Raw genomic sequence first — 26,715 nt, forward strand, 5'->3', positions numbered from 1 at the left:
AGCGTGTATTTTAAAGAATGTCCTCTGAACTTTATCAAATGAATGCTAATCAGGCTATATTGTCAACCTTTGCTCATGCTTTTTCGCTTGTGTTTTCCTTCCTTTCGTGGTATTTCTTCTTTGGTGTGACCTTTCGAATCATTAAAACTTGCGCCGAGGTGAGGGTCCTGAATCTAGGCCGAAACATCGAAGGTTGTGAGAGCAAGCTCACTTATAACCCGCACTGGGGCGAGAGTTTGGGACCCGCCCGAGAGGTCATTAGGCTTGAGAGCAGACTCACTTATAACTCGCGCTAGGGCGAGAGTCTGGGACCCGACCGAGAGGTCGTTGGGCGTGAGAGCAAGCTCACTTATAACTCGCACTGGGCGAGAGTCTGGAATCGTGAGAGCATGCTCACTTATAGCTCGCGCTCGGGCGAGAGTCTGGTATCCCGACTGAGAGGTCGTTGGGCGTGAGGGCATACTCACTTATAACTCGCACTGGGGCGAGAGTCTGGAATCCTGATCGAGAGGTCGTTGGGTGTGAGAGTAGACTCACTTATAACTCACACTGCGGCGAGAGTCTGGAGGTGTGAGAGCATACTCACTTATAACTCGCGCTGGGGCGAGACTCTGAAATCCCGACCGAGGGGTCGTTGGGCGTGAGAGCAAGCTCACCTATAACTCGCACTGGGACGAGAATCTGGAATCCCGATCGAGAGGTCGTTGGGCGTGAGAGCAAGCTCACTTATAACTCGCATTGGGGCGAGAGTCTGGGACCCGACCGAGAGATCGTTGGGCGTGAGAGCAATCTCACTTATAACTCACACTGGGCGAGAGGCTGGAATCGTGAGAGCATGCTCACTTATAGCTCGCGCTCGGGCGAGAGTCTGGTATCCCGACCGAGAGGTAGTTGGGCGTGAGGGCAGACTCACTTATAACTCGCACTGGGCCAAGAGTCTGGAATCCTGACTGAGAGGTCGTTGGGCGTGAGAGCAGACTCACTTATAACTCGCACTGGGGCGAGAGTCTGGAGGCATGAGAGCATGCTCACTTATAACTCGCGCTGGGGTGAGAGTCTGGAATCCTGACCGAAAGGTCGTTGGACATAAGAACAAGTTCACTTATAACTTGCACTGGGGCGAGAATCTGGAGGTGTGAGAGCATGCTCACTTATAACTCGCGCTGGGGGCGAGAGTCTGGAATCTCGGTCGCGAGGTCGTTAGGCGTGAGAGCAGGCTCACTTATAACTCGCACTGGGGCGAGAGTCTGGAGACATAAGAGCATGCTCACTTATAACTCGTGCTGCGATGAGAGTCTGGAATCCTGACCGAGAGATCGTTCGACATGAGAGCAGACTCACTTATAACTCGCACTGGAGCGAGAGTCTAGAATCCCAACCGAGAGGTCGTTGGGCGTGAGAGCAGGCTTACTTATAACTCGCGATGGGGTGAGAGTCTGGAATCCCGACCGAGAGGTCGTTGAGCATGAGAGCAGGCTCACTTATAACTCGCGCTGGGGCGAGAGTCTGGAATCCCGACCAAGAGGTCGTTAGCTGTGAGAGCAATGTCACTTATAACATGCACTGAGGCGAGAGTCTGGAATCCCGACTGAGAGGTCATTGGGCGTGAGAGCAAGCTCACTTATAACTTGAACTGGGGCGAGAGTCTGGAATCGTGAGAGCATACTCATTTATAACTCACGCTGGGGCGAGAGTTTGGAATCCGACCGGGAGGTCATTCAGAAATCCCTTGGAACTAGTCTGGAGATCTAATTGGCGTCTGAAGGTTGGCCCAGGAATTAGTCCCATAACTCCTGCTTTGGTGTTGCACTTAAAGGTCGAGCCAATTGTGCGTAACTTGTGATGCCCCCTGCAATCTCAAAATACCTTACGTAAGCTTTAATTAATTAACAAGACATCTTTAAATCTTACTCTGCTTTTGAGGTAGAAAGAATAAAATGAGAGCGCCAAATTCAAATTGACGCTTCCTTTCATCTTCCTTCCCCTTTCCCGAGGTGACTGCATAACTATCTCGGTACCTGACGTATGATCTTTCTTTCCCTTTCCCAAGGTAACCGCATGGGCGTCCTGCCACCCGACATATGACTTTCCTGCGTTTAGTTGTTGTTGTACATAAATCTATCTCTCTATAATTTCCTTGTCACGTCCATCATTAATACCTTTCATCGGGGAGTGACACGTGCCCCACAAACCTTTCACAATACTGTGATTGATAAGCACTTTTTTGCACACAACCCTAGATAAGTCTAGCCTCTTGATCTGACGGCTTGAGTTATCATACCCCCCTTCGATGCTTCCTAAGGGTTCTGTTTTATAAACCCTAAAGGTTGTATGTCGTCGTCTTCTCCTTGCTTCAACTGCCCTCGACCTTTCGCCTTCTTCCTGCTTTAACCGCCTTCGCTCTTTCAACTTCCTCTTGCTTTCACCCGTTAAGCACTCCTCTTCGTATTTGTCCTTTGTAAGTGCTCTCCTCCTATTCTTCCTCATTTCCATTTCTTTCATAGTTGGGGAGAGGGAGGTACCCTGGTACTCATATTTTATTTCTGACTTAGATAACAACGACCTGTCATCGATTCATATCAGTCTGTCCTCGACAGGGGCGGAAGCTTGCTCTTGGCTGCATCCAACAGCATAAATCTCCAAATGTCGTTCATGAGACTTTCTTGCCCTGCCCGAATCTCCGTCTGTAGACCCTCAAGAAATCATGTATATCTCTCGAATGACCGCATTGCCTCTATTCTCCTCCTCTCGAACTTCTCCTTGCTCCCGGGCACCTCCCTACTGCTGGCCATTTGGCCCCGCTCGATCTGATTGGGGCATACTTGCTTGACCCACCGTGATACATTGGTCGTCCATCATTTACTGCACTTGGGGGGCCAGCTAGGGCGTTGGTAGGCCTAACTCAACAGCGCATCGAGAGTCTCGAGCGAATTGGAAACAATCATTGGTGGTGTGCGTATGTGACCGGTGGTAGGTATAGTAACGCGGACCCCATGGACCAGGTCTGGGAGCGTGAACTGTGGCCACCCGTGGGGCCGACCGGGAATCCTGACTAGGAGGAAAGGGAGGTCGGATTTCCCGGGCGCGCGGAAGAGGTTGAGCCAGTGGCTGGGGTGTTCTTTTCTCCGGCTTGTTGACGGAAGAAGGCGTTCTATCGACCTTCCTTCGCGTCGCCTGCTCTTTCTCCACATTGATATAACTGGCAACCTTCTCCAACATCTCATCGAAATTCTTCACAGGACTTCTGATAAGGTCTTTGAAGAATTTCCCCTCTACCAATCCATGGGAGAAGGTGCTCATCAATATCTCTGAATTGGCAGATGGGACATCCTGAGCCACTTAATTAAAGCGCTTAATATAACTCTTTAAAGGCGCAGCAGATCCTTGCTCGAGGGCAAAGAGGCAGTGGTCCATTTTTTGATATTTCCTGCTACTAGCGAAGTGACGCAAGAAAGCGGTTTTGAAGTCCTGAAAACAAGTGATGGACCCGTGTGGCAGTTCATCAAACCATTTCTGAGCTGAGTCCGACAAAGTGTTCATGAATACCCGACACTTGACAGCATCACTATATTGATGCAACATCGCCACGTTCCTAAATTTGCGAAGATGATCCTCAAGGTCCTTGCTACCGTCATATTCCCCAATAGCAGGGGGTGTGTACCCTTTAAGTAGTTTCTCTTCTAGTACCCTTAAGGAGAAAGTCACTTGTTCTTCAGGTTCTATCGTAGGCTCTTCCCTAAGGACAATGGTCTTTCCTTTCTTAGAGTCCCTGGGCGAGGAACTCTCTGCCATGGAAGCTTGTGGTTGCTCTTTCTTTTGATTGTAGCACCTAGGGTCCCGCTGATAGAAACCCAAACCGGGCTCTTGTAGAAGGTCGGGGAAAACTCCTCGGGCTGCTTTCTTTTAGATCCTCAATCGAAAATATTTGTTGGATCTTTGGAAACTTCAGGCATCTTGTGCAGTCAGGAAACGGTGGTTTGTTTTGCTGAAGCTGTATGCCTTTTGGCTTCTTTGAATAGTTCGTATTCTCTAGCGGTCATAGTCATGTTGATTTTGCCTGTCTCGTCCATTTTCATGTTCCAGAACAGGTAAATGTGTTCCCACATACGACGCCAAATTGATCTCGTCTGGAATCTGAGTCAGATGGAGGTCGGCCGCGCTGTCGCTGGCGTTGATGGAAGGCGATGAAGACTTCCTACGAGTACAGTACTTCACAAGTGGGTTCCCCAGGCTACTGACGAGGGGCGGTGACTAGGATGACGAAGCGAGAGTTCCCTGCACACACTCAAACGAACCCTCTCCACGTTAGAGACCAAGAACCAGGGGAAAAGTCCCCAGAGCAGGCTCTCCGATGCTCAAGTCAGGTACTTTTTCCCCAGAAGAGCTGTAAAAATGCAGAAAGTAGAAGACAGATGCGAAAAGGTGAGTGAGCGTACCTGTACCAGGGAGAGGATACCCCTTTTTATATGACCATGTATACTTAGGGCTTCTGGCAACTGTCAGGAAATGTCGGGTGTCAGACCATGTTTAGCGGTGGGTGACACTTGGCATCCGCTTATAGGTCGGAGGAAGGTTCTGTTACCAGTTGGTCACAGACCGTTGAAATATACCCTGACACACAATAGATATTCTCTGACAGGTGGTTACGATTCTCGGACTCTATTGTCATTTTCGATAATCGGGCATGAACAAGAGAACTCCTGATAACCATCACTCGACGAGCCTGATCGGGGTGCATCTGAGTAGTCCGTTATATCCCGCCCAGGCACATCAAATTCTTATATATAAGTCTGCTATGAGAAAACACGGTCGGTAGAGATGGTTCATTCTCCTTCTTCCTTGTTCCTTGTGCTATTAATTTGACTTCTCGACCTGGGAATCCCAACAGGTCAACCTGTCTAAATTCCCGACCTGGACTTCTCACCCGAGTAACCTGTCTGAATTCCCGATCTGGGCCTCTCGCCCGAGTAACCTGCTTGAATTCCAGATCTAGGCATCCTGACTGAACATCCTTTCTGAACTCCTGACCCGGGCCCCTCGCCCGAGTAACCTGTCTGAATTCACGACCTGGACCTCTCGCCCGAGTAACCTGTCTGAATTCCCGACTTGAGCCTGCGCCCAAGTAACTTGTCTGAATTCTTGACCTGGGCCCCTCGCCTGAGTAACCTGTTTGAATTCCTGACCTGGGCCTCTCGCCCGAGTAACCTGTCTGAATTCCCGACCTGACCCTCTCGCCCGAGTAACCTGTCTGAATTCTCGGCCTGGGCCTCTTGCCCGAGTAACCTGTCTGAATTCCCGACCTAGGCCCCTCGCCCGAGTAACCTGTCTGAATTCCAGACCTGGGCCTCCCGACCGAGTGTTAGCTGGGTAACGACTTTTAAAATTACAGCCCCTCTGTGGGGTGATACGTCTTCTCGACCTATGACTATCACGTCCCCTTGACTCCTGACCGCCATGCCCCCTTGACTTTTGACTGTCACACCCCCTTAACTTCTGACTGTCACGTCCCCTTGACTAATGACTGTCACGCCCCCTTGATTTCTGATTGCCACATCCCCTTGACTAGACACTACCATTATGCACCGTATCACTTACAAATACAGAAACAAATATGAAATAATCATTGAAAAAATCTATATTTTTTAGCATTTTAAGAAGCAAAATCATCATTTGTTACATGATTATAATCATCATTTTCTCTCAATTCTTTCCGCTCATTAATTGTATGATCAGTTAATTCTTCTTGATTAGTTGATTGCTGCTCATTTGTTGCTTGATCATTTAGTTCTTCTTAACTTTTTTCTTGTAGTTCATCAACTGAATATTTAATTGAAGAGCTAGTTTTAAACAACTTACGAATAACATTGTTCATGTCCGGAATCTAAGTCAGATGGACCATCGGGTGAGGTGGATGGAATGTTGACCAAGTCGCGATGTCCCGAAGGGGGGGTGTGCTGAGATGACTTCTATGCTGACAAAGTTGTCAAAAGTCCTCTGGTCAACACTACCTGCAGGCAGCGGCCTGGTTGCCCCGGTCCCTGGTACCCCGAGGCTTGAGGCAGATTCAACGAATATATAAGTAACAGACTAATAATATAATAATGAAATAAATGAGGGGCGAGTAAGGAAAATGTACCCTGGCCCAAGGGGGCGCCCTAAGATGGGACGCTGCTCGAGTTGTCGGGACTTGGAAGAGTGGATGACTCCGATCAGTATGGAGAGCTGGATCTGACGACGCGGAGTCGGACGCGCCACGGAGCCGAATGCGACCTTGGTACGTAGGTCGGGCTATGACATCGACACGTAGACCAGGATAAGACATTGGCACGCAGGCTAGGATATGCCATCGACACGTAGAGGAGAAGATGTGATGGCCGGCGGCAGCCATGGCGCTGGCGAGGAGCGTGCGAGGGAGGAAGAAAGACCTCCTCTCCCCCCCTCTCTGCTAAAGTGCCTCATTTGCCCCCTTAAAGCCCTAACCAATGAGAAGACCAAAATACCCTTCCTCCCTTCCTAATTACTACTATGCCCTTGGGATATATCCGTATCAAACACCTTTGTCAGTTTTAATAATATGTTTCACTCTTTTTCTTTTATTTTTTTACTCCAAGATTGATATTTTTTTGGAAATATGTTTCTACTATAAATTTTAAGTGTAAAAATAAAACACATAAAACCATAACAAAACTAACAATGAAACAAATACAAGCAATGAAAATAATAGTCAAAGAATAATACAATCAATATAATCTATTTTATGATAATTAAATTGGGATAATTTATTTAAACTCTTTCAAATTTATAAGAAAAATTATAAAATATTGACTCCAATAAATTATTAAAAATCAATATTGAATATTAACAATAAAAAAATATAGATAAGTAGGTAATAAGTTTTAAGTTTATATATTGATGAAACTAAAATTTTAATTAGGAAATAAAATTTTCTAATTTAATTAGAAGAGATTCAAAGGGAGACAAGTAGCATTCAAGATTCATACTTTACTCTTTAAGATATTATGACTTATGTAAATAAATTAATGAAGAAAGAGTTATACAAGAAATAAGATATTGGAAAGAAGAAAAAAAAATGATGTTTACCCTCCTTCATTTTTTTTTTTCTTTTCTTTTTTAGAATTCTTCTAAATTATATATATATATATATATATATATATATATATATATATTATTTAAATAATCTAATTATATATAATATATATTATATATACATGTCAAATTTGAGACCCCTAAAAATCAAGGACCCTTGGTCATCGTCCCCGATGACATGTCTCAGGGCCGACCTTGCCTCCTCCCCAACTAACGTATAATTACTCAATCAATTATCCTTCAATATATTTTTCTAATTATTACTATATTATTCGGAGCAAGATTGTATTAGTTAATACGAGATAAAATTATTATTATAGAGTAAAGATTTAAATCTTGATAAAGTAAAAAAAAAAAAGTCCTTCTACACTGATTAATTATAATTTTCTAATTTATTTTCTCGTAGGTAATTGTAAAGTTAATGGTGTGGAGTTGTTAGGATGACTAATTTTATTTTATTTTTTTACTTCCATAATTATTATTATGATATCACTCAGTATAAGATGTCATCGTTAGACTTTCTAATAATATACGAGGAGTTTTCTCCTTAATGAGTAATACATCTTAGAACGATGAATAACTGCTGCAACACATAAATGATAAGTGAAATCTATAAAATTACAACTGTTAGAATAAGTTAAGTATATGGCGCAGTGGTTATAGCTTCTATAATGAGCCCTCAATTCAAGATTTATATGAAAAACTATAGACAAAATATAATAATAAAAATGATATACTGAAGAGTAACTCGGTAATTGTAGATACATTGACATGGAATCAAGATGGAGATGCTCTTTTTGAGTGTCTTATATTTAAATTATTCTTATCAAATTTATTTAAATTTATTTTTTGAAAAATTAAATTTGGTAGGATGAGGTTCGAGTTTTTTTAATTAAACTCAACTAATATTATTTTTATTATTATACGAAAAATGCATTATTTAGGAAAGTGCAATATGTAATAAAATAATAAATAAATTTGAAAAATTAATGCAATATTAAATTTTAGGTGAAGGAAATAAAAAACTACTGTCACTTGTCCAAAATTGATATTTTTGAAGAGAGGAGCATTTGACGCCGCTTTTTGGTGCCAGTTCTGCCCTGCGCTTGCCTGTTTAAAGCGCCCACTTCCGCCGCGTTCATCCCCCGTCCGCTCTTCCAACCTCACGGACGATCGATCGAAGCGGCGGCCTTCATGAGAGCTTCCGGGATCTCAGGCGCCTCCCCGCCCCTCGCAGCCGGGAGATTTGGGCGCTTAAGGCGCCAGGAGATTTGCCCTGTCCTCGTCAGGTCCAATTTGTTACCTACTCCCCGGTCGTCCTTGACCATCGGTTCTCAGAGTTCATCTCCAAAAGAGGTACCTTTCTTCCGTTTCTCGATCGAGCATTTTATCAAACGAAAAGTTTGCTCCTTTTAATAAACATACTCCATTGTTGTAGATTCATGGTCTTCCACGACTTTTTGATGCAACAAATGTTTTATTTAATTCTTTTGCGAGCCATAATTTTTAAGAACAATGTTGTCGGACTTCTTTTTGTTTGTTTGTTGACAGTGGACAGAGCATTTGGTTGTAGATGAAAGATTTTTTTTCAGTTTGTATAATATATTGAGTGTAAGGATCGTACTATCTTTAGGTGAAGAAGAATAACATGGATGATCTTTCCAATTGGGATTTGGCATCAAATACAACATCTTTGTCACCGTTGGATGGACGCTATATGCAAAAGGTCAAGGATTTACGCCCATTCTTCAGTGAATATGGACTAATTCGTTACCGGGTTTTGGTTGAGGTTAGCATTCTTGCTCAATAAATTTTGTAATCCCATCCTTTTGTTGCTTCGAAGCTTAATTATGTCCTACTCTAAATTCTAAATTGGATTATCATGACATTAACATGCTCTAAAGTGTTTTTGAACTGCAACAGAATAAACAACTTGTGTGCTTGTTGCATTAGTGAAGGAGGCAGATATTGATTCTTTTGATATTAGCTTGTTGCTAATATTGGTTTTTAGTAATAAGAGTAGTAAGAGTTTATTTGAGTTAGAACAATGTTGTCTACAGATGGGATTATTATGATTTCAAATTTGAAATTTTGTGAGTCGAGCTGTTTTTTATATGTACCAAACACTTTCACTTAGTATGATCATCTTAAAACCCTACTGCTTACTGGATTACTAAGTTTCTTATAAAACATAGGTAGAGAATGCAAACATTCTTATAATTGTCAAATACTTTTTAACAAATATAAGATTTCTATATTAGGAGTTTATGTGCAATTATCAAAATAAATATGCTAGTTCAAGGCACCTTATGGAAAATATATCTGACTCATAGTTATCTTAAATATTACATAATAGTATATTCATTGATTAGAGCAGTGAAATAATAATTGTCTGTTTAAATTTATAGGAATATTCTCTTCATCATCACGGCGCATGACAATGTATATGGTTGAAATTGTAACATGAGCAGATATTAACATAATAATCGTTCTCTCCATTTTGTCATGCTTTAGTTCTAAAATTGTTCTAATTTTGGTAGGTTTTGCACATCCATATCTGTTATTATTGATAATGCTTCCTAGCTCTACTTACAACTCCAATAATAAATTTCCATTGGCTTTATAATCCTGTAAAATCATCTTCTTTGCATAAAAATTCTTTTTTGGTGATGCCTTTAGCTGATCTCATACAATAGTCATCCAATTGGTTCTTTGCAGGTAAAATGGTTGCAAAAGCTTTCTCAAATTCCTGAAATTGTGGAGGTCCCACAGTTTAGTCAGGATGCTCATCTTTTCTTGGAAAAAATTATTGACAATTTCGAGATAAATGATGCTGTCGAAGTGAAAAAGATTGAGAAAATAACTAATCATGATGTGAAAGCAGTGGAGTACTATTTGAAGCAGAAATGTAAATCTCATCCCGATATTGCAAAGGTTAGTCAATTTTTACTTCTAATGTTTTCTGTGTGTCAAATGTTAGTTTAGGATATGAAGTATTATTTTTTTTATTATTCTTGCACACTTCTTCCAGGTGCTCGAGTTTTTTCATTTTGCATGCACGTCTGAGGATATAAACAATTTGGCTCATGCTTTATCACTAAAAGAGGCTCTGAATGATGTTATCTTTCCAGCCATGGTTGATTTGTGTAAAGAAATATGCGCTCTAGCGAAGGAAAATGCACACATTCCTATGTTGTCTCGCACACATGGCCAGGTAGGTACCTCATATTTTCAAGAACATTGTAGTTTCTTGTGTGTTGCCAACATAAGTTGCTTTCAACTTGTAGCTAATTTTTTTTACTTTAATTGCTGATCCACTGTTGGTTCTTGCTGCTCAAAAATTAAATTCCAATTGCTTTGAATAAATCATAGTATAACCAACAATTTAATAATCAAAGATGGTGTAATGTTGAGTAGCTTGATGTTGCAGTGCATGCCACTTATGCACTATCTAACCAAGAATTTTGTTGATTGTAATCTCTGAATTAGATTTCTTTCTCATCTAGTTTGCGATCATGTAAGTGTCCCTGAAATTTTAAAGTTCATTTTGTCCAAGATGAAGTTTAAAAAATTAAAACTATTTATATTCAACCAAACTTCTATCCTAGAGAAGCACATATAAGTTTCATGCTTCATATAAATTCTGTTTATCCTTGACTATATTTTCCAATTATTCATCTGTTTCGCTTATTTATTAACTTCTATTTGTTCTTCTTGTTGCTAGTTGTTGTGCTTTGAAATGTTCATGCTATATTATGACTAGGTTCATAGTCTTGTCCCACCAAGTATCATGAAATCTGAGCTGTTCATAATACATTCCTCTTTTCTTACAGCTAGAAAGGAATTTTCTAAACAATTTTGATATTGCTAGATAATCCAGTTGATACTGCCCAAGTTAAATGATTTAATTACACTGCAATAGATTGCAACTTTTTTTTGCCTATTTTAGCCAGCATCACCTACGACATTGGGAAAGGAAATGGCGAATTTTGCAGTCAGACTTGGTGAGAGAGGAAAGACTTTCTCTAGAATTCAGATACTTGGAAAGTTTGCTGGTGCAGTTGGAAATTATAATGCTCATAAAGTTGCATATCCCAATATCAACTGGAGAGACATCGCTGCAGAGTTTGTACTATCTCTGGGAGTAGATTTTAATGCATATGTAACACAGGTATTTCTTTTGTTTGAACGAGTATACTGTCATCCACTGCTAAGGATCATGTTGTCAACTTGATTCGTGTAAATGATTTCTTCATAGCATCTTATGGCTGGAACTGGATTTATGTTACACAAGTCAACTTTTCATCAAAGAAATCACTGTGCATGCTCTCCATGGTCCAGAAGTGCATTTCAAGTGTTTTTATTATATTATAATTGTGTCTAGGTTAACTTATTCCTACTAATTTTATTGCAAGAGTATCCTTTTTATTTTATTAACTGAAGTTGACTTGGATAAGTGTATTTGGCTACAATTTGCTTATAGTTCTGGCGATGCCTTGCGATTTACTTTTCTCTCCCCATGCAGATTGAGCCTCACGACTATATGCCAAAGCTTTTCAATAACATCCTTCAATTTAACAATGTCTTAACTGATTTTGACAGAGATATATGGAGCTTTTCATGTAATTGATTTCTTCACCGTCACATATAGCATCTTATGGCTGGAATTGGATTTATGTTCTACAAGTCAACTTTACATCAAAGAATCACTGTGCATGTTCTCAATGGTCCAGAAGTGCATTTCAAGTGTTTTTTTATTATCTTTTCTCTCCCCATGCAGATTGAGCCGCACGACTATATCGCAGAGCTTTTCAATAACATACTTCAATTTAACAACATCTTAACTGATTTTGACAGAGATATATGGAGCTACATATCTCTGGGTTACTTCAAACAGGTAACCTGCTTCCGGAGTTCAGATTTTCGACTTTCTTTTTAGTTTATGATGAAATGGATTGATGATGCATATCTCTTGCACTCTTTTCAGATAACAAAGGCCGGTGAGATTGGATCTTCCACCATGCCTCACAAAGTAAATCCTATAGATTTTGAGAATAGTGAGGGTAATCTGTGCTTAGCAAATGCTATTTTATCAGCCTTGAGCATGAAGTTGCCTGTTTCACGGATGCAGGTACCATCTATAAAATTCCTTCTATAGCAACCAAGATGCATACTTATGGCTAAACTTTGATCTTTTAGTAAGATCCAAGCATTTACATGAACGTAGGTGTATCATTCAGTTATAATGGCTGTGGACGTGATTCTCATGCTCTGCTTACTCTTTGCTACGTGTTGTGCTTGACAGAGAGACCTGACTGATTCAACTGTGTTGAGGAACCTAGGTGTTGGATTAGGGTACTCGCTTGTAGCTTATAAAAGTGCACTACAGGGAATCAAAAAGCTCCAGGTATGTAACTTCTGAATCATTACCTTTCACTAGCAAGAGATTCTCGTTGTGGAATCACTACAAGCATCACAAAAAGCTTTCGCCCTGAACCATATTACCTTGCAGAATCTTTTGAAATTTAATTAGATTGTTCTGAATAAAAAATGGTGGTTTTGCAGGTCAATGAATCTCGTCTGATTGAAGACTTGGAGCAGACTTGGGAGGTCCTTGCTGAGCCGATACAAACAGTAAGACATCAAAAATTTATCCTGTAGTTGACAATCTTGACCATATTTGTTGAACATGCACATTCTGACCTGCTATGTGGCTGTTTTACGATGTTAATCGAAGTCATTATAACAAAGACTTGATTTTCAGTTTGGAAGATTTTACCAATTAGTTCTTTGGCAGCATGACTATGTCCTGACCATAAAACACTTGGAAGACTCGATATCTTCTGCATATTTCTCACCATTACCTTATTATAACAAAATTCCACTTCTATGAGTGCCACTATAATGTTTAAATCAACCAGAGAGATTCCGAGTAAAAAGAATGTAGACTATCGTCAACATTGATTAAATTATTTTTTCTGTTATAGTTACTTATATTTTTTTTGATGTGTTCAAGCTCCTCTTATTGGAGAAAACCAAGCTGATGTGTTGTGTAACTATTTTCGCACCGTTAGGTGATGCGAAGGCATGCTGTTCCCGAGGCATACGAGAAGCTGAAGGAACTGACCAGAGGAAGAGAAGTCTCGAAGCAAAGCATCAGAGAGTTCACAGAAACCTTGGATTTGCCTGAGGAAGCAAAAGCAATTCTCTTGAACTTGACTCCTAACTCCTACATTGGAGAAGCTGAAGAATTGGCAAAATCTGTGGATGAAGCTGTGGATCTAGTTAATGGATTTAAACTCCATTGAGATTTGCGACTTCTCATATGCAAACTGGTCTGTGTTGTCACGCTTGTTCTTCAATAACAAGCAAAAAAACATAATTTTTTTTAAAGTGACAATTTTGAGTACTTGATCATTGAAGCTACCAATAAAATGGTAAATTTTGGATTTCTCACTTGAATTGTTTCCATATGCATTCCTTTTTCTTTTTTTTTTGTTTGCTTCATCCTTGACAATTGCCAATTAGCCAACTCTCATGAGGACAATATGATTAAACCTACCTAATTTATGGGTCCCAAATATTTCCTAGCTCTTATACAATTAGCAAGAGTCCCAAAAATTCAATTGCATTCCTAAACTTTAATTCTCTAATTCAATTATTGATCATATAATGCCAATGATAGTGTTTGATTCTACAACTTCAATCCATTTACCAAATGATTCTGTTTTGATACACCAAATCCAAATAATAAATTATTAGATCGCCTAATATTTTTCACATGAAGAATACTTATGATTAAGGATGAACACCTTTTCATTGATGGGGTCATCCTTGCTCCCACCTTTTGTCCTAACTTTATTTTACTAGCCAAATCAATCCAACCAATTCGATTTCGTTGACACGATATTCGGCTAGCAACCTAACCTCGATACGATAGTTGTTCGATTAGTACTAAATTCGATTCAAACTCAATAGAGTTAACCAATCAACCATTTCAGGCAAACCCATTAGACTGATTGAGTCTTTGAAGTATGCATAAATTATGCTCTAGATTTACCAATCGATTCGATTCAAACTCAACAGAGTTAACAAATCAATCATTCCAAGCAAACCTATTATTCAATCAAGCACTCATTATGAACACGAAACATCAGGAAAAAAACACTCATTTTAAATTACACTCATCATTCTGCTCACCAAAAAAGCATCTTTGAGCAAAATCTGATGAAGAACAGCAGAAGCAGTCTGTAGTTTGTACCATAATCTGCTTGTTTCTGCTGAAACGATGACCAATTCGCATACGTCTCCTGCCCCAACACATTCATGGCACATGGATTCAGCCAGACCAATTAATCAAATCCTGTCTCAGGTTTTGTCCTATTGAATTTGTGGGGGCGCCCGAAACCACTGCCTGATTGCCCTCCAATTCCCACTTGTGGCCTTTGGGTGGAAGGATCCGTCTTTATAGCAACCTTCCTTCCTCCTGTCTTCGTCGCTGCCTGGCTGCCTTCGCTGCAAGGATTTCATCACGCTCGAGCAATGGCATGGAAGGTCTGCAATTCTTCATGATGTGGAGTTTTATAATTTCTTTTTGCTGTTTCTTTCATAAGGAACTATAAATATTCTCTGTTTTTTTTTCTTTTCTTTTGAATGATCTCTTAATATGTAGAACACTACGTTGATTTTGAAAGTTGATCTGGAATGCTGCCGCTGCGACAAGAAGATAAGGAAGATTTTGTGCAGGCTTCAAGGTAAACGTGATTTGAAAGGAGATGGCCGTTGCATGAAATTTGTGTTGATTGTTTTGTGTTGATCGGTTTAGATGAAGTGCACATCACGGCGATCGCCTTTGACGAGAAGAGCGGGACGGTGACGGTCTCCGGCGTGTTTGACGCCGAGAGGGTCTCGAGGAAGCTCAAGTGCAGGGCCGGGAAAGTGATCAAGAACATCGAGGAGAAGAAACCAGAGGAGAAGAAGAAACCAGAGGAGAAGAAGAAAGAAGAGAAGAAACCAGAGGAAAAGAAGAAAGAAGAGAAGAAACCAGAGGAGAAGAAGAAAGAAGAGAAGAAACCAGAGGAGAAGAAACCAGAGGAGAAGAAGAAACCAGAGGAGAAGAAACCAGAGGAAAAGAAGAAAGAAGAGAAGAAACCAGAGGAGAAGAAGAAAGAAGAGAAGAAACCAGAGGAGAAGAAGGAGGAGAAGAAGAAGGAGGAGAAAAAGGAAGAGAAGGAGGAGAAGAAGAAAGAAGAGAAAAAAGAGGAGAAGAAGGAAGAGAAGAAGAAAGAAGAGAAGAAGGAAGAGAAGAAAGAGGTCGCGGCGGCGCTAGCAGAGAGAATTAAGTTTGATCCGGTGATGATGACGCTGTACCCGTACTTCTGGACGGCGCCGGGGCCGATGTGCTGCCACCGGCCGTACCTGGAGAGCTACCACGGCGGGTGCAGGTGCTGCTCCTGCGGAAGGACGACGGAGGCGGAGCCGCCGGCGATGGCCTACCCGCCGGCGCCGGTTCCCTGCTACTACCCTGTGACTTACCAGCAGCCGTGCCAATTCTCCTGTGAAGACGACCCTGCAACCTCTTGCTCCATCATGTAATGTAATCACTCATATCACCCCCCCAATATTTATTTTATCTATTTTTACTACCTTTTTTATATATATAATTGTTGGAGCATGTAAGAATGTAAGAGACAAGTTGTGACGTGAGATAAATTGGAGGGTGATTGAGGTGGTATGTGTAAAAAGTAAATGTATTTAAGTAAGAAATTAATAAGTTTGAGTTAAAAAGTGAGAAAAGAGAGAAATATATTTTTAATTTGATATTGAAATGCTTGAATTAGTGAGTGATTGCTATGAATTAGTGAGGTTTTGGGTCATTTTCTTGTTGATGTTGGTGGTCAGTGGTTGACAGATGTGATGCATTCGCGATAGTGAGAATTAGGGGCTTAATTAAAATAAGATAAGAAAGTGGGGGAAATTAAAGTATTAAAAATAAAATTGGTAGCTTACTTTGAACTCAATTAGCGAGTTCAGGTTTTCTGCCTCAAAATTTTTATATTTCCGTGTTTTCTTGTCGGTTGAATGGTCATGATATCCTCGTAATGTGTAATATCTCTTTGAGATATGATTTAATTCATCTGATCGATGAGGAGATATGGAGACATGAAAATTTTGAGACAGAGGATCTAATCTCAATTAGAACAATGATTGAATTTATCCGATGTACCATAATTTAAGCAAGATGCATTAAAATTTTATTAATTAATTCATTTGGGTCAAGCAGACCGACTGTAACGGGCTCTAGTTGGTCCACGAAGTAAAAAAGGAAAAAAAAATCTTTATCTATTATGAATTTACAATGATATATGTATTTTCATTTTTTTTTATTAATTGTTTTGGTTAACTTAATTAAGAATTTTATTATGATTTTTTAAAATATTTATTTATGAAATGATTAAATTCGTAGGGATTTTTTTTAAAGGCTTAACCCGTTAATCAGGTACGTTTGATTTGTATATTTTTTATTTTTATTTTCTAAAAAATACATATTTTCTAGAAAATAGAATATGAAAAATACTACCTATTTTTCTTAGACAATAAAAAATACAAATCAAATACTATTTTTTAAAAATATATATTTTTCTAAAAAATAAAAATAAAAAACACACAAATCAAACACACTTTTAGTAATTCATCTTAGATTAGGTTAAATTAAAAAAATTTCGACGGGCAGGTTGGCTCATCCTTCTTAGCAGATGATGAATTTACGTAGGTCGATGAGTTAATTACCCTAAAATTTTTAAATAAAATGGACTACTGTGCTAAAAATGCCCTTAGTTTAAGTTAAAATTAGCTGAGAAAAGAAAAAACTTAGAAAAAGAGAAAAAAAACTTATAAAAATAGAAAGAAAACAAAATTCAAAAACATGGTTAATACTTGAAAGATAACATATGATAAATATTTATATATTTCCCTTTTTTAATAAAATATTTTTAAAATTTAATAGCACTGAATCTTAATCAAGATTTTATTTGATATCAATTACTTATTATTATATTAATACTGATAAATTATATACTTTCTAATTTTCACATTTAATTTTTTTTTAGATTAAAGGTAATTTAATTCTACAGCGACCCGTTGAGAAAAAACTCTCAACGGCTTTAATTCTCCAGCGAGACAAAAAATCAAACGTCAAACGGTTATCTAACACCTCGCCACCGATTCATCGGGGAAGACGGGTTTAGGCTGATGGCTGCGAAGCGCCAGACCAGGGGCTCAAAGTCATCGCCGGCGATTCCGCTGACGCCAGAGTCCACCGCACCTCCCCGCCGCTCTCTCCGTTCCGCGACCGCGACAACCTCCGACCCTACCACCCCTGTCGTTCCAACGTCCGTTGCCGACCGCACTCCCAAATCCGTTTCGAAGCGGTCGTTGTCGCACCCAGATGCTCCGTTTGTCACCCCGGACCGGCAGATGCAGCGGAGGTCGGGAACCCCCTTGAGGACCACCCAAAAGGGAGATGTTTCGGGTCTGTCTCCAATCACCCCGGACTCGAAGCAGCGGCGGCGGCCCGGACCCTCCGTTGCCAACCGCACTCCCAAATCCGCTTCTAAGCGGTCGTTGTCGCGCCCAGATGCTCCGATTGTCACCCCGGACCAGAAGAAGCAGCGGAGGTCGGGAACCCCCTCGAGGACCCCCCAAAAGAGAGATGTTTCGGGTCTGCCTCCAGTCACCCCGGACTTCAAGCACTCTAGGACCGCCCGAAGGAGAGTTTACTACAAGAAGGTAGTCTTCGACGAGGTCGAGTTCGAGGTCGGAGATGACGTGTACTTGAAGAGGAGGGAGGGGCTGGAGTCGGATGATGATGACCTGGAGGTGGAGGAGTGCCGGATCTGCTTCCGGGAAGGCGGGACGGTGATGATCGAGTGCGACGACTGCTTGGGAGGGTTTCATCTCAAGTGCTTGAAGCCGCCGCTTAGGAAAATCCCGGAGGGGGACTGGATCTGTGACTTTTGTGAGGCCCGGAAGCTGGGAAAGGATGTCCAACTCCCAAGCCCGCCCAAAGGAAAAAAGGTGCGGAGGACGGCCAAAGAGAAGCTCCTTTCTTGCGATCTCTGGGCTGCTAGGATCGAGAGGTATTGCTCGACACATCTGAATCTGTGGTAGATTTTGGTCATTTGACACATTTTTCAGTATCTTATTCGGCTCTGCTTGTTTTAGTACTCCTGTTTCGTGCTCGTCAGTTTACTAATAGGAAATCTTGTGTTTTATGAACAGCTTATGGAGGGAACCGGATGGTACTTATTGGCTCAAGTGTAGATGGTACATCATCCCTGAAGAGACTGCCGTTGGGAGACAGCCACATAACTTAAGAAGGGAGCTATACCGAACAAATAATTGCAATGACGTCGAGGTAGACAATTTTGACATTTTTTTGAATTGGTTTCTCTTTGATCTTTGTTCTGAAAATTCTAGCACTACAGCTTCTGTCAAGCTCTGCTAATTAGTCAAGATGAATGATGTAGGTATTATAATGTTGTAAACGACAATAAATGCCATATTCACAAGATCAGGATACTGTTTGGAAGGATATGGAGTTGGGTTTGATATGTAGATGTTATGTAAGCATTTTCTCATATTGGAAATTTTGAAAATTGGTAAAAAGATGTATGCAACAACACAAGTCACACTCTCATATCCAGTTGGATGACTGAGGAATCTGATCCAACAAGCAATAATTAACAATTCTCCAAAAATATTGGAAAAAGAAAACATATATAAAAAATGTGGAACCGCCACATTAACGACCCCCCACACGACGGCCCCACGTCGATGGAAGGAGCACAAGTGTTGATTGCAGGGTGGAACGAACACAGAAAGAAAACATATATAGGGTATTGCATGTGGCTTTGTATAAGTTGGTCATTCCCAATGATTATTAACCAAGGAACATAATCATGTTAGAATTCAAAGAAGGACAACAAATTACTGTATTCCAACTATAAACATAGATCATTTTAAGTTATACTATGCTGAACTTTAGTTTTCATATATCCCTATTGCCTTGTCATCTTAACATACAGACATACATATTTATATGTATTTATTTCACTTTATCAACTGAAAGCTTTGAACCTAATCGCTCACACAATCATATTACTAACATAAAGTAGGTTTAAAAATAGTGGTAAATCAGTCAGTCACAGTGACATCCAATCAATACAACTGATAATCTTTTGCTTAACGCATGCTCCCAATTAGGTGATATTTTTGAATTTGAGACCATTTATCTAATTCTCCAAACATAAGTTATTCCTTAGATGCCATGCGATTTAGTTAGTTGAAAGTTAATAATGGTCACATGATGATAACAAAATAGATCATAATCACATTATGCCAGTGTCCAAAAGAAAAGTAAGCTCGACGTTTCGAAGAGTTAATGGTCCTACTTGGACTGAATGTGGTCATTAGTGAAATGGGTAAGTTAATATGATCCTGAATTTCAGATAAAACTTAGTCTTTAATCTTGATTAAATACTGCCATGTTGATGTACTATCATTTTTTTTACAGTTTTTTAGTTTTAAAGAACCCTACTTCCCTTGGATGTTAATTTTTTTAAGGTGATGCATTAATTCTTTCATCAGATGTAAGAACTTAAAACTCTTGTATGTCTCCAGATGGAGTGTGTCATTCGACATTGCTATGCTATGAACCCTAAGGCCTACAGTGAAGCCAAAGATGCAGGAGATGATGTATTCTACTGTGAATATGAGTATGATATTCACTGGCATAACTTCAAGCGTATAACAGATATTGATGATGCCAATGAGGTACATTCTTTATAATCATAGTAGAATATGCATTTAGGAAAATACTTAACAGTTCTTGCATGAATGAAGCTGTACTTTAAATTTTTCTTCTTTTTTAGAATGACAATGGAGTTGAAAGTGACGAGGAGTGGGTTTACAAGGATTCTGATGCAGAAGAAGATTTAGAAAATGAAGGACTTATGAAAACCCCTTCTTGTCAGAGAAAGCATGAAGTGGCGGCTGTATTATTTTCTTTTCCTTTTTCAATTTTCATTTTAATTGCTTTGATGTTTTTGAATCTAACAAGTAATTAAATATATGCCTTTTTTCAGAACATATGCAAGGGAAGAACATTTGGCCTTCAAAAAATTGGTATAAAGACAATCCCTGAGCACGCACGGCGCCGTAAACAGACCGATCTTGAAAAGGCCAAGGGGATGCTGTTGTTAGCGAGTTTGCCAAAATTTTTGCCTTGCAGAACTAAGTATATATGATCTGATTTATTTTAGAAGTTTGACATTCTATTTTTGGGTGTATGTGATTATATGTGCTTATATACCAGGGAAATGGAAGAAATTACTGCATTCATCAAAGGTGCTATCTCTGGTGAACACTGTTTAGGACGATGCCTTTATATTCATGGTGTTCCAGGAACTGGCAAGGTAATTTGATTCTTGTCATCTTTCTATGTAATTAGTTTGGCACATGTTAATGCTTTAAATTTTTGATATTATTACTGTGTCTTAGTGATCAACATTAGAATAGTTGTTTCTGTACCACTGATCTGCCTCAAACTGCAGACTATGTCCGTACTTTCAGTCATGAGGAATTTGAGGTCTGAGGTTGATGCAGGAACTCTGAGGCCATATACATTTGTGGAGATTAATGGTTTGAAACTGGCTTCTCCTGAGAATATTTACAAAGTAGGTTATTTGTTTCTTTGCTGCTTTTCTTTCTCCAAAATCTTGAGTAGATAGACTGAATTTGCACAATCCAGGTAATTCATGAAGCTCTAAGTGGTCACAGGGCCGGGTGGAAAAAAGCTCTTCATTTTCTGAATGAACGTTTTAACAATGGTACCAGAGCTGAGATAAATGAGCATCGACCTTGTGTTTTACTCATAGATGAGCTTGATCTTCTTTTGACACGAAACCAATCGGTAAATTTTGGGTAGTGATTATCTTTCTTTCTGATCTAACTTAAAAATCCTGAAAGTATTTACAAATTCTATCGGTAAATTTTGGGTAGTGATTATCTGTCTTTCTGATCTAACTTAAAAATCCTGAAAGTATTTACAAATTGTAGAAAATGATATGATTCTTAGATAATAATTTTGAGCTTATAATTGTTGTTTCTTTTCATCATTCAGGTCTTGTATAACATTCTCGATTGGCCTACTAAACCTCATACAAATCTTATTGTTATAGGTATATAATGGTTCTTGTTGACTGTATATTATTCTCAACTTGTTTGATTTTTAAATGCAACTTTGTTTGGTTGATCTTTATTCAGGGATAGCAAACACAATGGATCTTCCTGAAAAGTTATTGCCTCGCATCTCGAGCAGAATGGGAATTCAGAGATTATGTTTCGGGCCTTATACTTATCAGCAATTGCAAGAAATAATATCAAGTCGTCTTAACAGCCTTGATGCATTCGAGGATCAAGCCATTGAGTTTGCTTCAAGAAAGGTAGTTTATGATTAGCATATTTCATAAGGAGTAGCTGTTGTTGGGAACAATTTTCTAGAAACCTAAATTACATGTTCTAGAAACAAGTCATGTTAATGGTCACCATTGTATTAACAGAAGCACTACACACAACTAGTCTAAGAGGCTGTGGATCCTGGGCACATGAGGAAGGCTGGTCTTCTTCTAAAAACAATTAGGCATACTGTTCCAAAAAATATCCAGTACAAGTGGTTTATAAGTTCATATGGTTAGATATCTCATTCACACAAATGTAACGGTCAAATCATTTATTAGCAAGTAAACACATCTCAAAAACGACCACATAATAAAATTTATAATATTATTACCATCATCATGACGGCATATTTGTTCTATCTATTTAGAGTTGGATACATGAATTTTATCCCTCCATTGAGGTATTGAAGTCATTATCACTAGTACTATTCAAATTAATTAAATTTAATATTTATAACATCGACCAACTTTTTGAATAAAAATATTATATCATGCCACAACTCATACCTGTGGATACGATGTCAGAATTAGGTAAATCAGAAGATTAGTAATGTAATACTAGAAAGTTGATTCTTTTCTTTTCTTTTTTTAATTTTGTAATTTATAATGAATCAACCTTTTATTATTGCGTGAAGATGAAAATAGCAAAAAAAAAAAGTTTTTGACTTTGCTTATGGTCAAAGCCTTGTGCTCTTATAAATACAATTTATACTTGTTTGCTTTATTAGTAACTGGGTACCTCCTGCTTGTTCATTGCCTCAGTCAAGGTTAGCAACCTGGTTCCAGATAGTGCTAATTCAGGAACCAAAGCAGTCCATTGCTTGCATTTGGTGCTTGTTCAAATTCCTTCAGTATATATGTTCACACTGTCATGTCCGTAACAGTTTATCTGCATTCTCATGTATCAGGTTGCTGCTATGTCTGGTGATGCCAGGCGTGCTTTGGAGATATGTAGGCGAGCAGCAGAGATAGCAGATTATCAACTTAAGCAGTCACTGTTATCAAAACAATCTTTGGGTTCACTTAATGATTTGATGGAAGGTATTTGTTAAGGATAAATAATTGAGAATTTGGTTTTCAGCTAATTTAGTGAAGCAATGTGTTGAAACTTTAAAATTCTTGATCCTAGTAACCATGAAGCATCATTCAACTTTTCAAGATTATAGTATCCAGATATAGCCACGCATGAATCATCAATTAATTTTTCCTGGATAAGCTCTTATGAATGAAATATGTTGATATATAGATTCTTTTCCCCTCTTATACCAAAAGCATCAAGAGATATTTATTTTCCAGATATGTGCACTTAATTTGAGATTTGCTTTGGTCTACTTGCTAGAGAAACAGCGAGTTCGGATGACTCACATCCAGGCTGCCCTAGAAGAAGTCTTTCAGGCACCACATATTCAAGTAAGCTACAATTTTCAACATTGGAGAAATTTGTTTCTTCTCATATTGGGTCTTGAAAAGATAAATTTGGAAATGTGAACTTGAATTGGCAAAAATGCACCTGGTAATATTCTGTTTGTGTTTACTAGATATAGTTTCCTGAATGCTGTAAGTAGCTGTACTATATTTAAGCTAGCTAATATTTATCTCTCAATAGGTCATGAAAACTTCTTCAAGACTGAGCAAAATATTTTTAGTAGCTATGGTCCGTGAACTCTACAGAACTGGTTTGGGTGAAACAAATTTCGAAAAGGTTTTCTCTTACCTAATTGTTTTCTTTTGAACTAACATGTTTATTTAGTTAACATCACCTACTATCTCAAATAAAATCTATACTGCATTTTTTTCATGTGAATAGTGTTAATTCAAATCTAAGTAGGGGAGCCTTGGCGCAACGGTAAAGTTGCTGCCATATGACCTTGAATCGCCTCTTGCAAAATTGAAAGGTAAGGTTGCGTATAATTGACCCAATGTGGTCCGACCCTTCTCGGGACCCCACATTGATGGAAGCTTCGTGCCCAACTGCCCCTTTTTAGTGTTAATTCAAAGCTGAATAAATTGATGGCTATGTCCATGATTTCGTGTTGTTGGATGGCATTCAGTTGTTTTGTTTTTTTTTCTTCGGGTAATTTCTTCAAGTTATCCTTTGCTCCATCAGAAACTAATAAACTTTAGTCCATCCTTCTTTCTCCTGTAAGTTGGTCTTTATTCATGATGCTGTCAAAAGTTCTAGTTTGTTGATCTTGTTATTTCATTCATTTGCAGTGCTATATCTACATTGTAATTTCCTAATTTCATGGTAAAGAATGAATTTAGATTGATTATTGACAAATATGGTGAATAACATTCCTTTATGTAGTACTCATGGTGTGCTTACTTGGACTGGAATAAGAGGGAAAAGAAAGGAAAATAGAAAAATTGAGTCTCTGGTTTACTTGGAAGGAAGAGGAGAGGAGGAAGAAATTTATTATTTGTCAGTTACTTGTTCTATTTCTGCCAAAATTGGGTTGAAATGGATAGAAAAGAAGTTTGGATCTCTAATAAAAGCAATAACTTCTTTCAGTGCTGTCCAAATAAACTAGACGAGTGGCAATGGTGGAAATTAGATAATATAGTTATGTTCCTTTTTGCCTTTACTTGAACTTCTCGCTTTCTCTTCTACTTTCTCCTCTCTAAGTAAGCACAAATCAGTATCTGGTGTTAATTGCTTTGAGTTGCATGGCATTCTCTTAGTTCCTGATATGATTATGTGATTTGGATTATACTTTTCTATAATTCTATCTGGTAATAAAAGGTAACTCTACTGCAGCTTGCAACGACTGTTATATCTATGTGCTCAAGCAATAGGGAAGCACCTCCTGGATGGGATACACTCATGAAAGTGGGGTAAGGACAAAAATGTTCTTTTGATGTAGTTTATAGTTTTGCCTAAAAAGTAAACACTGGGAGAAACTAAAATGTTTAAGCATCAGAATTTAAAAAAAAAATGAATGAAGAGATACAACCTCAATAGAGAACGAACATGCTGTCAGTAGAAGGGCATTGTTCCCCTTTGGAAAGAGAGCATAAAATGCTCAAGTTACTTCACTTTCTCCAAATTCTAATCGGCTTGAGAAAAAATGTAGCAGTTAGTATATTTGGTTGTTTCATAGTCATTTCATCTATTTGAGTAGCCATCATATTAGCTACATCAAGTTGCTCTCATGTTGTTCAAGTGAGGTTCTCATTTCTGATCCCATAAAAATAACTTCCAAAATTTTGTTGGGCTACAGGTGTAAGCTTGGAGAGAGTAGAATAATTCTTTGCGAGGAAGGCACAAAACACAGGTTGCAAAAGTTGCAGCTTAACTTCCCAAGGTTAACTTTTGTTGCTCGGAAAACTAGTTTTACTTAAATAGCTAATTCTGTCTACTAGTTCTGTCATATCATTGACCCTATATTGTCGCTGAGGTTGCCAAGGGGTGGCATTCTTGTTCAGTGCTCAGTTGTGCAAGTAATTTGCAATTTTGGATGAGAACAGTGATTCACATAGCAATAGAGGTGAACCGGGCTTCCAGATTGCAAATTGGAAGCTCATTGCAAGATGACTAATGGCATATTAAATTGGGTCAGAATCATATTTTCTTTAAGAAATTTATAATTCATTGGATAGTTAGAACTAGGATAATCTACAAGGCTCATCACTAGCTTGCCGATAGAATTAGATGAGTCTCTTATTTGCTAATTGTAGAATCTTAGCATCCCAGGGTATTGCATAAAAACTAAAGAAATGATGCTATTGTAGTGGAACAACTGATTATTGAAGGCATCGTTTTTTCTGTTAGATCATCCTAACAAACCATTAGGATTGGAATATGATTTGATGCCGCTAGTGATCTGTGTTCTAATGGGGCTAGGCTTAAAATCATCCACGTGTGCTACATGCTTCTGAATTTTGTTAGGTTTCACATGTATGGCAGAAGGTTTTGTCATTGCCATCTGGTGTTCTCACAAAAATTTAAAATTTTAGTACAAAAGTAAAACACATTATGTTTTTTTCCAGAATTTATTTTCAAACAGTTCTTTAATGGCATAAAAATCAACTTAGTGAAGTGATCGGTGTTCTGAGACTATTGCTAATTATGGAATATTAATACCCATGCTTTTATCCTATCATTCATCACGTTGGCTATACTTTTGTGATTATATATATTTTTAAGTTCCTTACGTGGTTTAATTTCTTTTTTAAATTGAAACTGATGTGATATTTGTTCTACAATGATGGCAGTGATGATGTTTCTTTTGCTTTAAAAGACTGCTCGGAACTACCCTGGTTGGCAAAATATTTATAAGTGCATGGTGGTAATATGGCAAAATATCTACTTCCGTCCGTCATGGTTTTTTGTTTCTTTTTTCATGGATTCGATTGAGAGCCTTGACTAGGATGAATTGATCAATCTCGTGTCTCTGTTTCAATCGGCAGTTTGTTCTTCATTTCTTTATCAGAGCACTCATCAAATTGGCAAACTAAGAAGGTTATGCTGGCACCTTAGCGAGGTACAGCCATGTTTCTGCGGCAAAGAGGATGGCTTATTGCAGAATAAATTCAGAGACCATGAGGAGGGTGAAGTCTGCTTCAGCGTCAACAATGAGGATGACTTTAAGGGACAAATCCACTGAACAATTGTGTGTTCTTGTCAGCGACTTCTTTGCTCAGTGAGATTAAAAACTCAATTATTCAGGCCGGATGTAACTTTGGCGAGTGTATCAAATTAGACAATCCGATACTTTTGTACTATTGTATGGGTTTTCATCTGGTATATTCATGTGCAAATTTTGTGGCATATTCTCAATTTGATTACGTTAGTTCCAAACTCATTGATTTGATTTGTTGCTGCAAATTTGGCTTGATTTTTATTTCATAAAAAAAAGTTTGAAAAAAACTTTTTAGCGTTGATTTTCTTAAAGAAAACAATAGTGTTTCCCATTTGGGAGGAAAAGTAAAAGATATTTTTTAAAAATTTATTCATTCAGAAAATTTAATATAAATAAAAATATATTCAAAAAGAAAATAATGATTTTATAATTTTTAATAATGGATTTAAACATCCAAAATGATTCTTTTATTTGGTCTAAATTGATGGAAATTATTTTTTTAATTT

The 26,715-nt window shown here is 38.7% G+C and overlaps 3 protein-coding genes and 1 non-coding gene across 7 annotated transcripts; all 4 read left to right on the top strand.

The window, feature by feature from the left end:
- The first annotated feature begins 8,160 nt into the window (after positions 1–8,160).
- On the top strand, positions 8,161–13,563 carry LOC121975784 (adenylosuccinate lyase-like). The gene is made up of 10 exons (XM_042527644.1): positions 8,161–8,463; positions 8,741–8,896; positions 9,826–10,041; positions 10,139–10,321; positions 11,057–11,278; positions 11,888–12,004; positions 12,095–12,238; positions 12,413–12,514; positions 12,673–12,741; positions 13,182–13,563. The coding sequence occupies exons 1-10, from the start codon at positions 8,302–8,304 to the stop codon at positions 13,413–13,415; spliced, it is 1,605 nt and encodes a 534-aa protein (XP_042383578.1). The 5' UTR covers positions 8,161–8,301; the 3' UTR covers positions 13,416–13,563.
- Positions 13,564–14,500: 937 nt separating this feature from the next.
- On the top strand, positions 14,501–15,243 carry LOC121978470 (protein PYRICULARIA ORYZAE RESISTANCE 21-like; the record flags this gene model as incomplete). The annotated part of the gene is made up of 3 exons (XM_042530811.1): positions 14,501–14,661; positions 14,780–14,861; positions 14,933–15,243. Coding segments are annotated over exons 1-3 (405 nt in total), but the record flags the coding sequence as incomplete, so codon positions are not given.
- Positions 15,244–17,270: 2,027 nt separating this feature from the next.
- Positions 17,271–26,399, top strand: LOC121975785 (origin of replication complex subunit 1-like). Of its 4 annotated transcripts, none has more exons than XM_042527645.1 (17): positions 17,271–18,245; positions 18,388–18,523; positions 19,789–19,941; positions 20,040–20,162; positions 20,253–20,404; positions 20,483–20,582; positions 20,721–20,843; positions 20,918–21,079; positions 21,290–21,347; positions 21,433–21,611; positions 22,535–22,667; positions 22,966–23,036; positions 23,233–23,328; positions 24,385–24,461; positions 24,848–24,931; positions 25,842–25,915; positions 26,037–26,399. In XM_042527645.1, exons 1-16 carry the CDS (start codon positions 17,359–17,361, stop codon positions 25,903–25,905), a joined length of 2,598 nt encoding a protein of 865 aa, XP_042383579.1. In that variant the 5' UTR covers positions 17,271–17,358; the 3' UTR covers positions 25,906–25,915; positions 26,037–26,399. The 4 variants fall into 4 exon arrangements, with proteins under 4 accessions (XP_042383579.1, XP_042383581.1, XP_042383582.1 ...); XM_042527647.1 differs by having other exon boundaries at positions 26,060–26,399; XM_042527648.1 differs by having other exon boundaries at positions 17,271–17,522; positions 17,712–18,245; positions 25,842–26,399.
- Positions 19,849–19,926, top strand: LOC121978991. The gene has a single exon (XR_006111293.1). It is a non-coding gene; the product is annotated as a small nucleolar RNA snoR28 (small nucleolar RNA).
- Positions 26,400–26,715: the final 316 nt, after the last annotated feature.

This window comes from Zingiber officinale, chromosome 4B, assembly GCF_018446385.1.
Source record: "Zingiber officinale cultivar Zhangliang chromosome 4B, Zo_v1.1, whole genome shotgun sequence".
Lineage (NCBI taxonomy): Eukaryota > Viridiplantae > Streptophyta > Magnoliopsida > Zingiberales > Zingiberaceae > Zingiber > Zingiber officinale.

What these genes read in the sequence shown, in the direction of transcription:
- LOC121975784 (XM_042527644.1), top strand. Translation starts at nt 8,302, where the DNA reads ATGAGAGCTTCCGGGATCTCAGGCGCCTCCCCGCCCCTCGCAGCCGGG. An exon ending in AGGGAATCAAAAAGCTCCAG is followed by an intron (nt 12,515 to 12,672) that starts GTATGTAACTTC and finishes GTGGTTTTGCAG; the next exon opens with GTCAATGAATCTCGTCTGAT. An exon ending in TTGCTGAGCCGATACAAACA is followed by an intron (nt 12,742 to 13,181) that starts GTAAGACATCAA and finishes TCGCACCGTTAG; the next exon opens with GTGATGCGAAGGCATGCTGT.
- LOC121975785 (XM_042527645.1), top strand. Translation starts at nt 17,359, where the DNA reads ATGGCTGCGAAGCGCCAGACCAGGGGCTCAAAGTCATCGCCGGCGATT. An exon ending in CTCCTGAGAATATTTACAAA is followed by an intron (nt 20,844 to 20,917) that starts GTAGGTTATTTG and finishes TGCACAATCCAG; the next exon opens with GTAATTCATGAAGCTCTAAG. An exon ending in TTGCAGCTTAACTTCCCAAG is followed by an intron (nt 24,932 to 25,841) that starts GTTAACTTTTGT and finishes CAATGATGGCAG; the next exon opens with TGATGATGTTTCTTTTGCTT.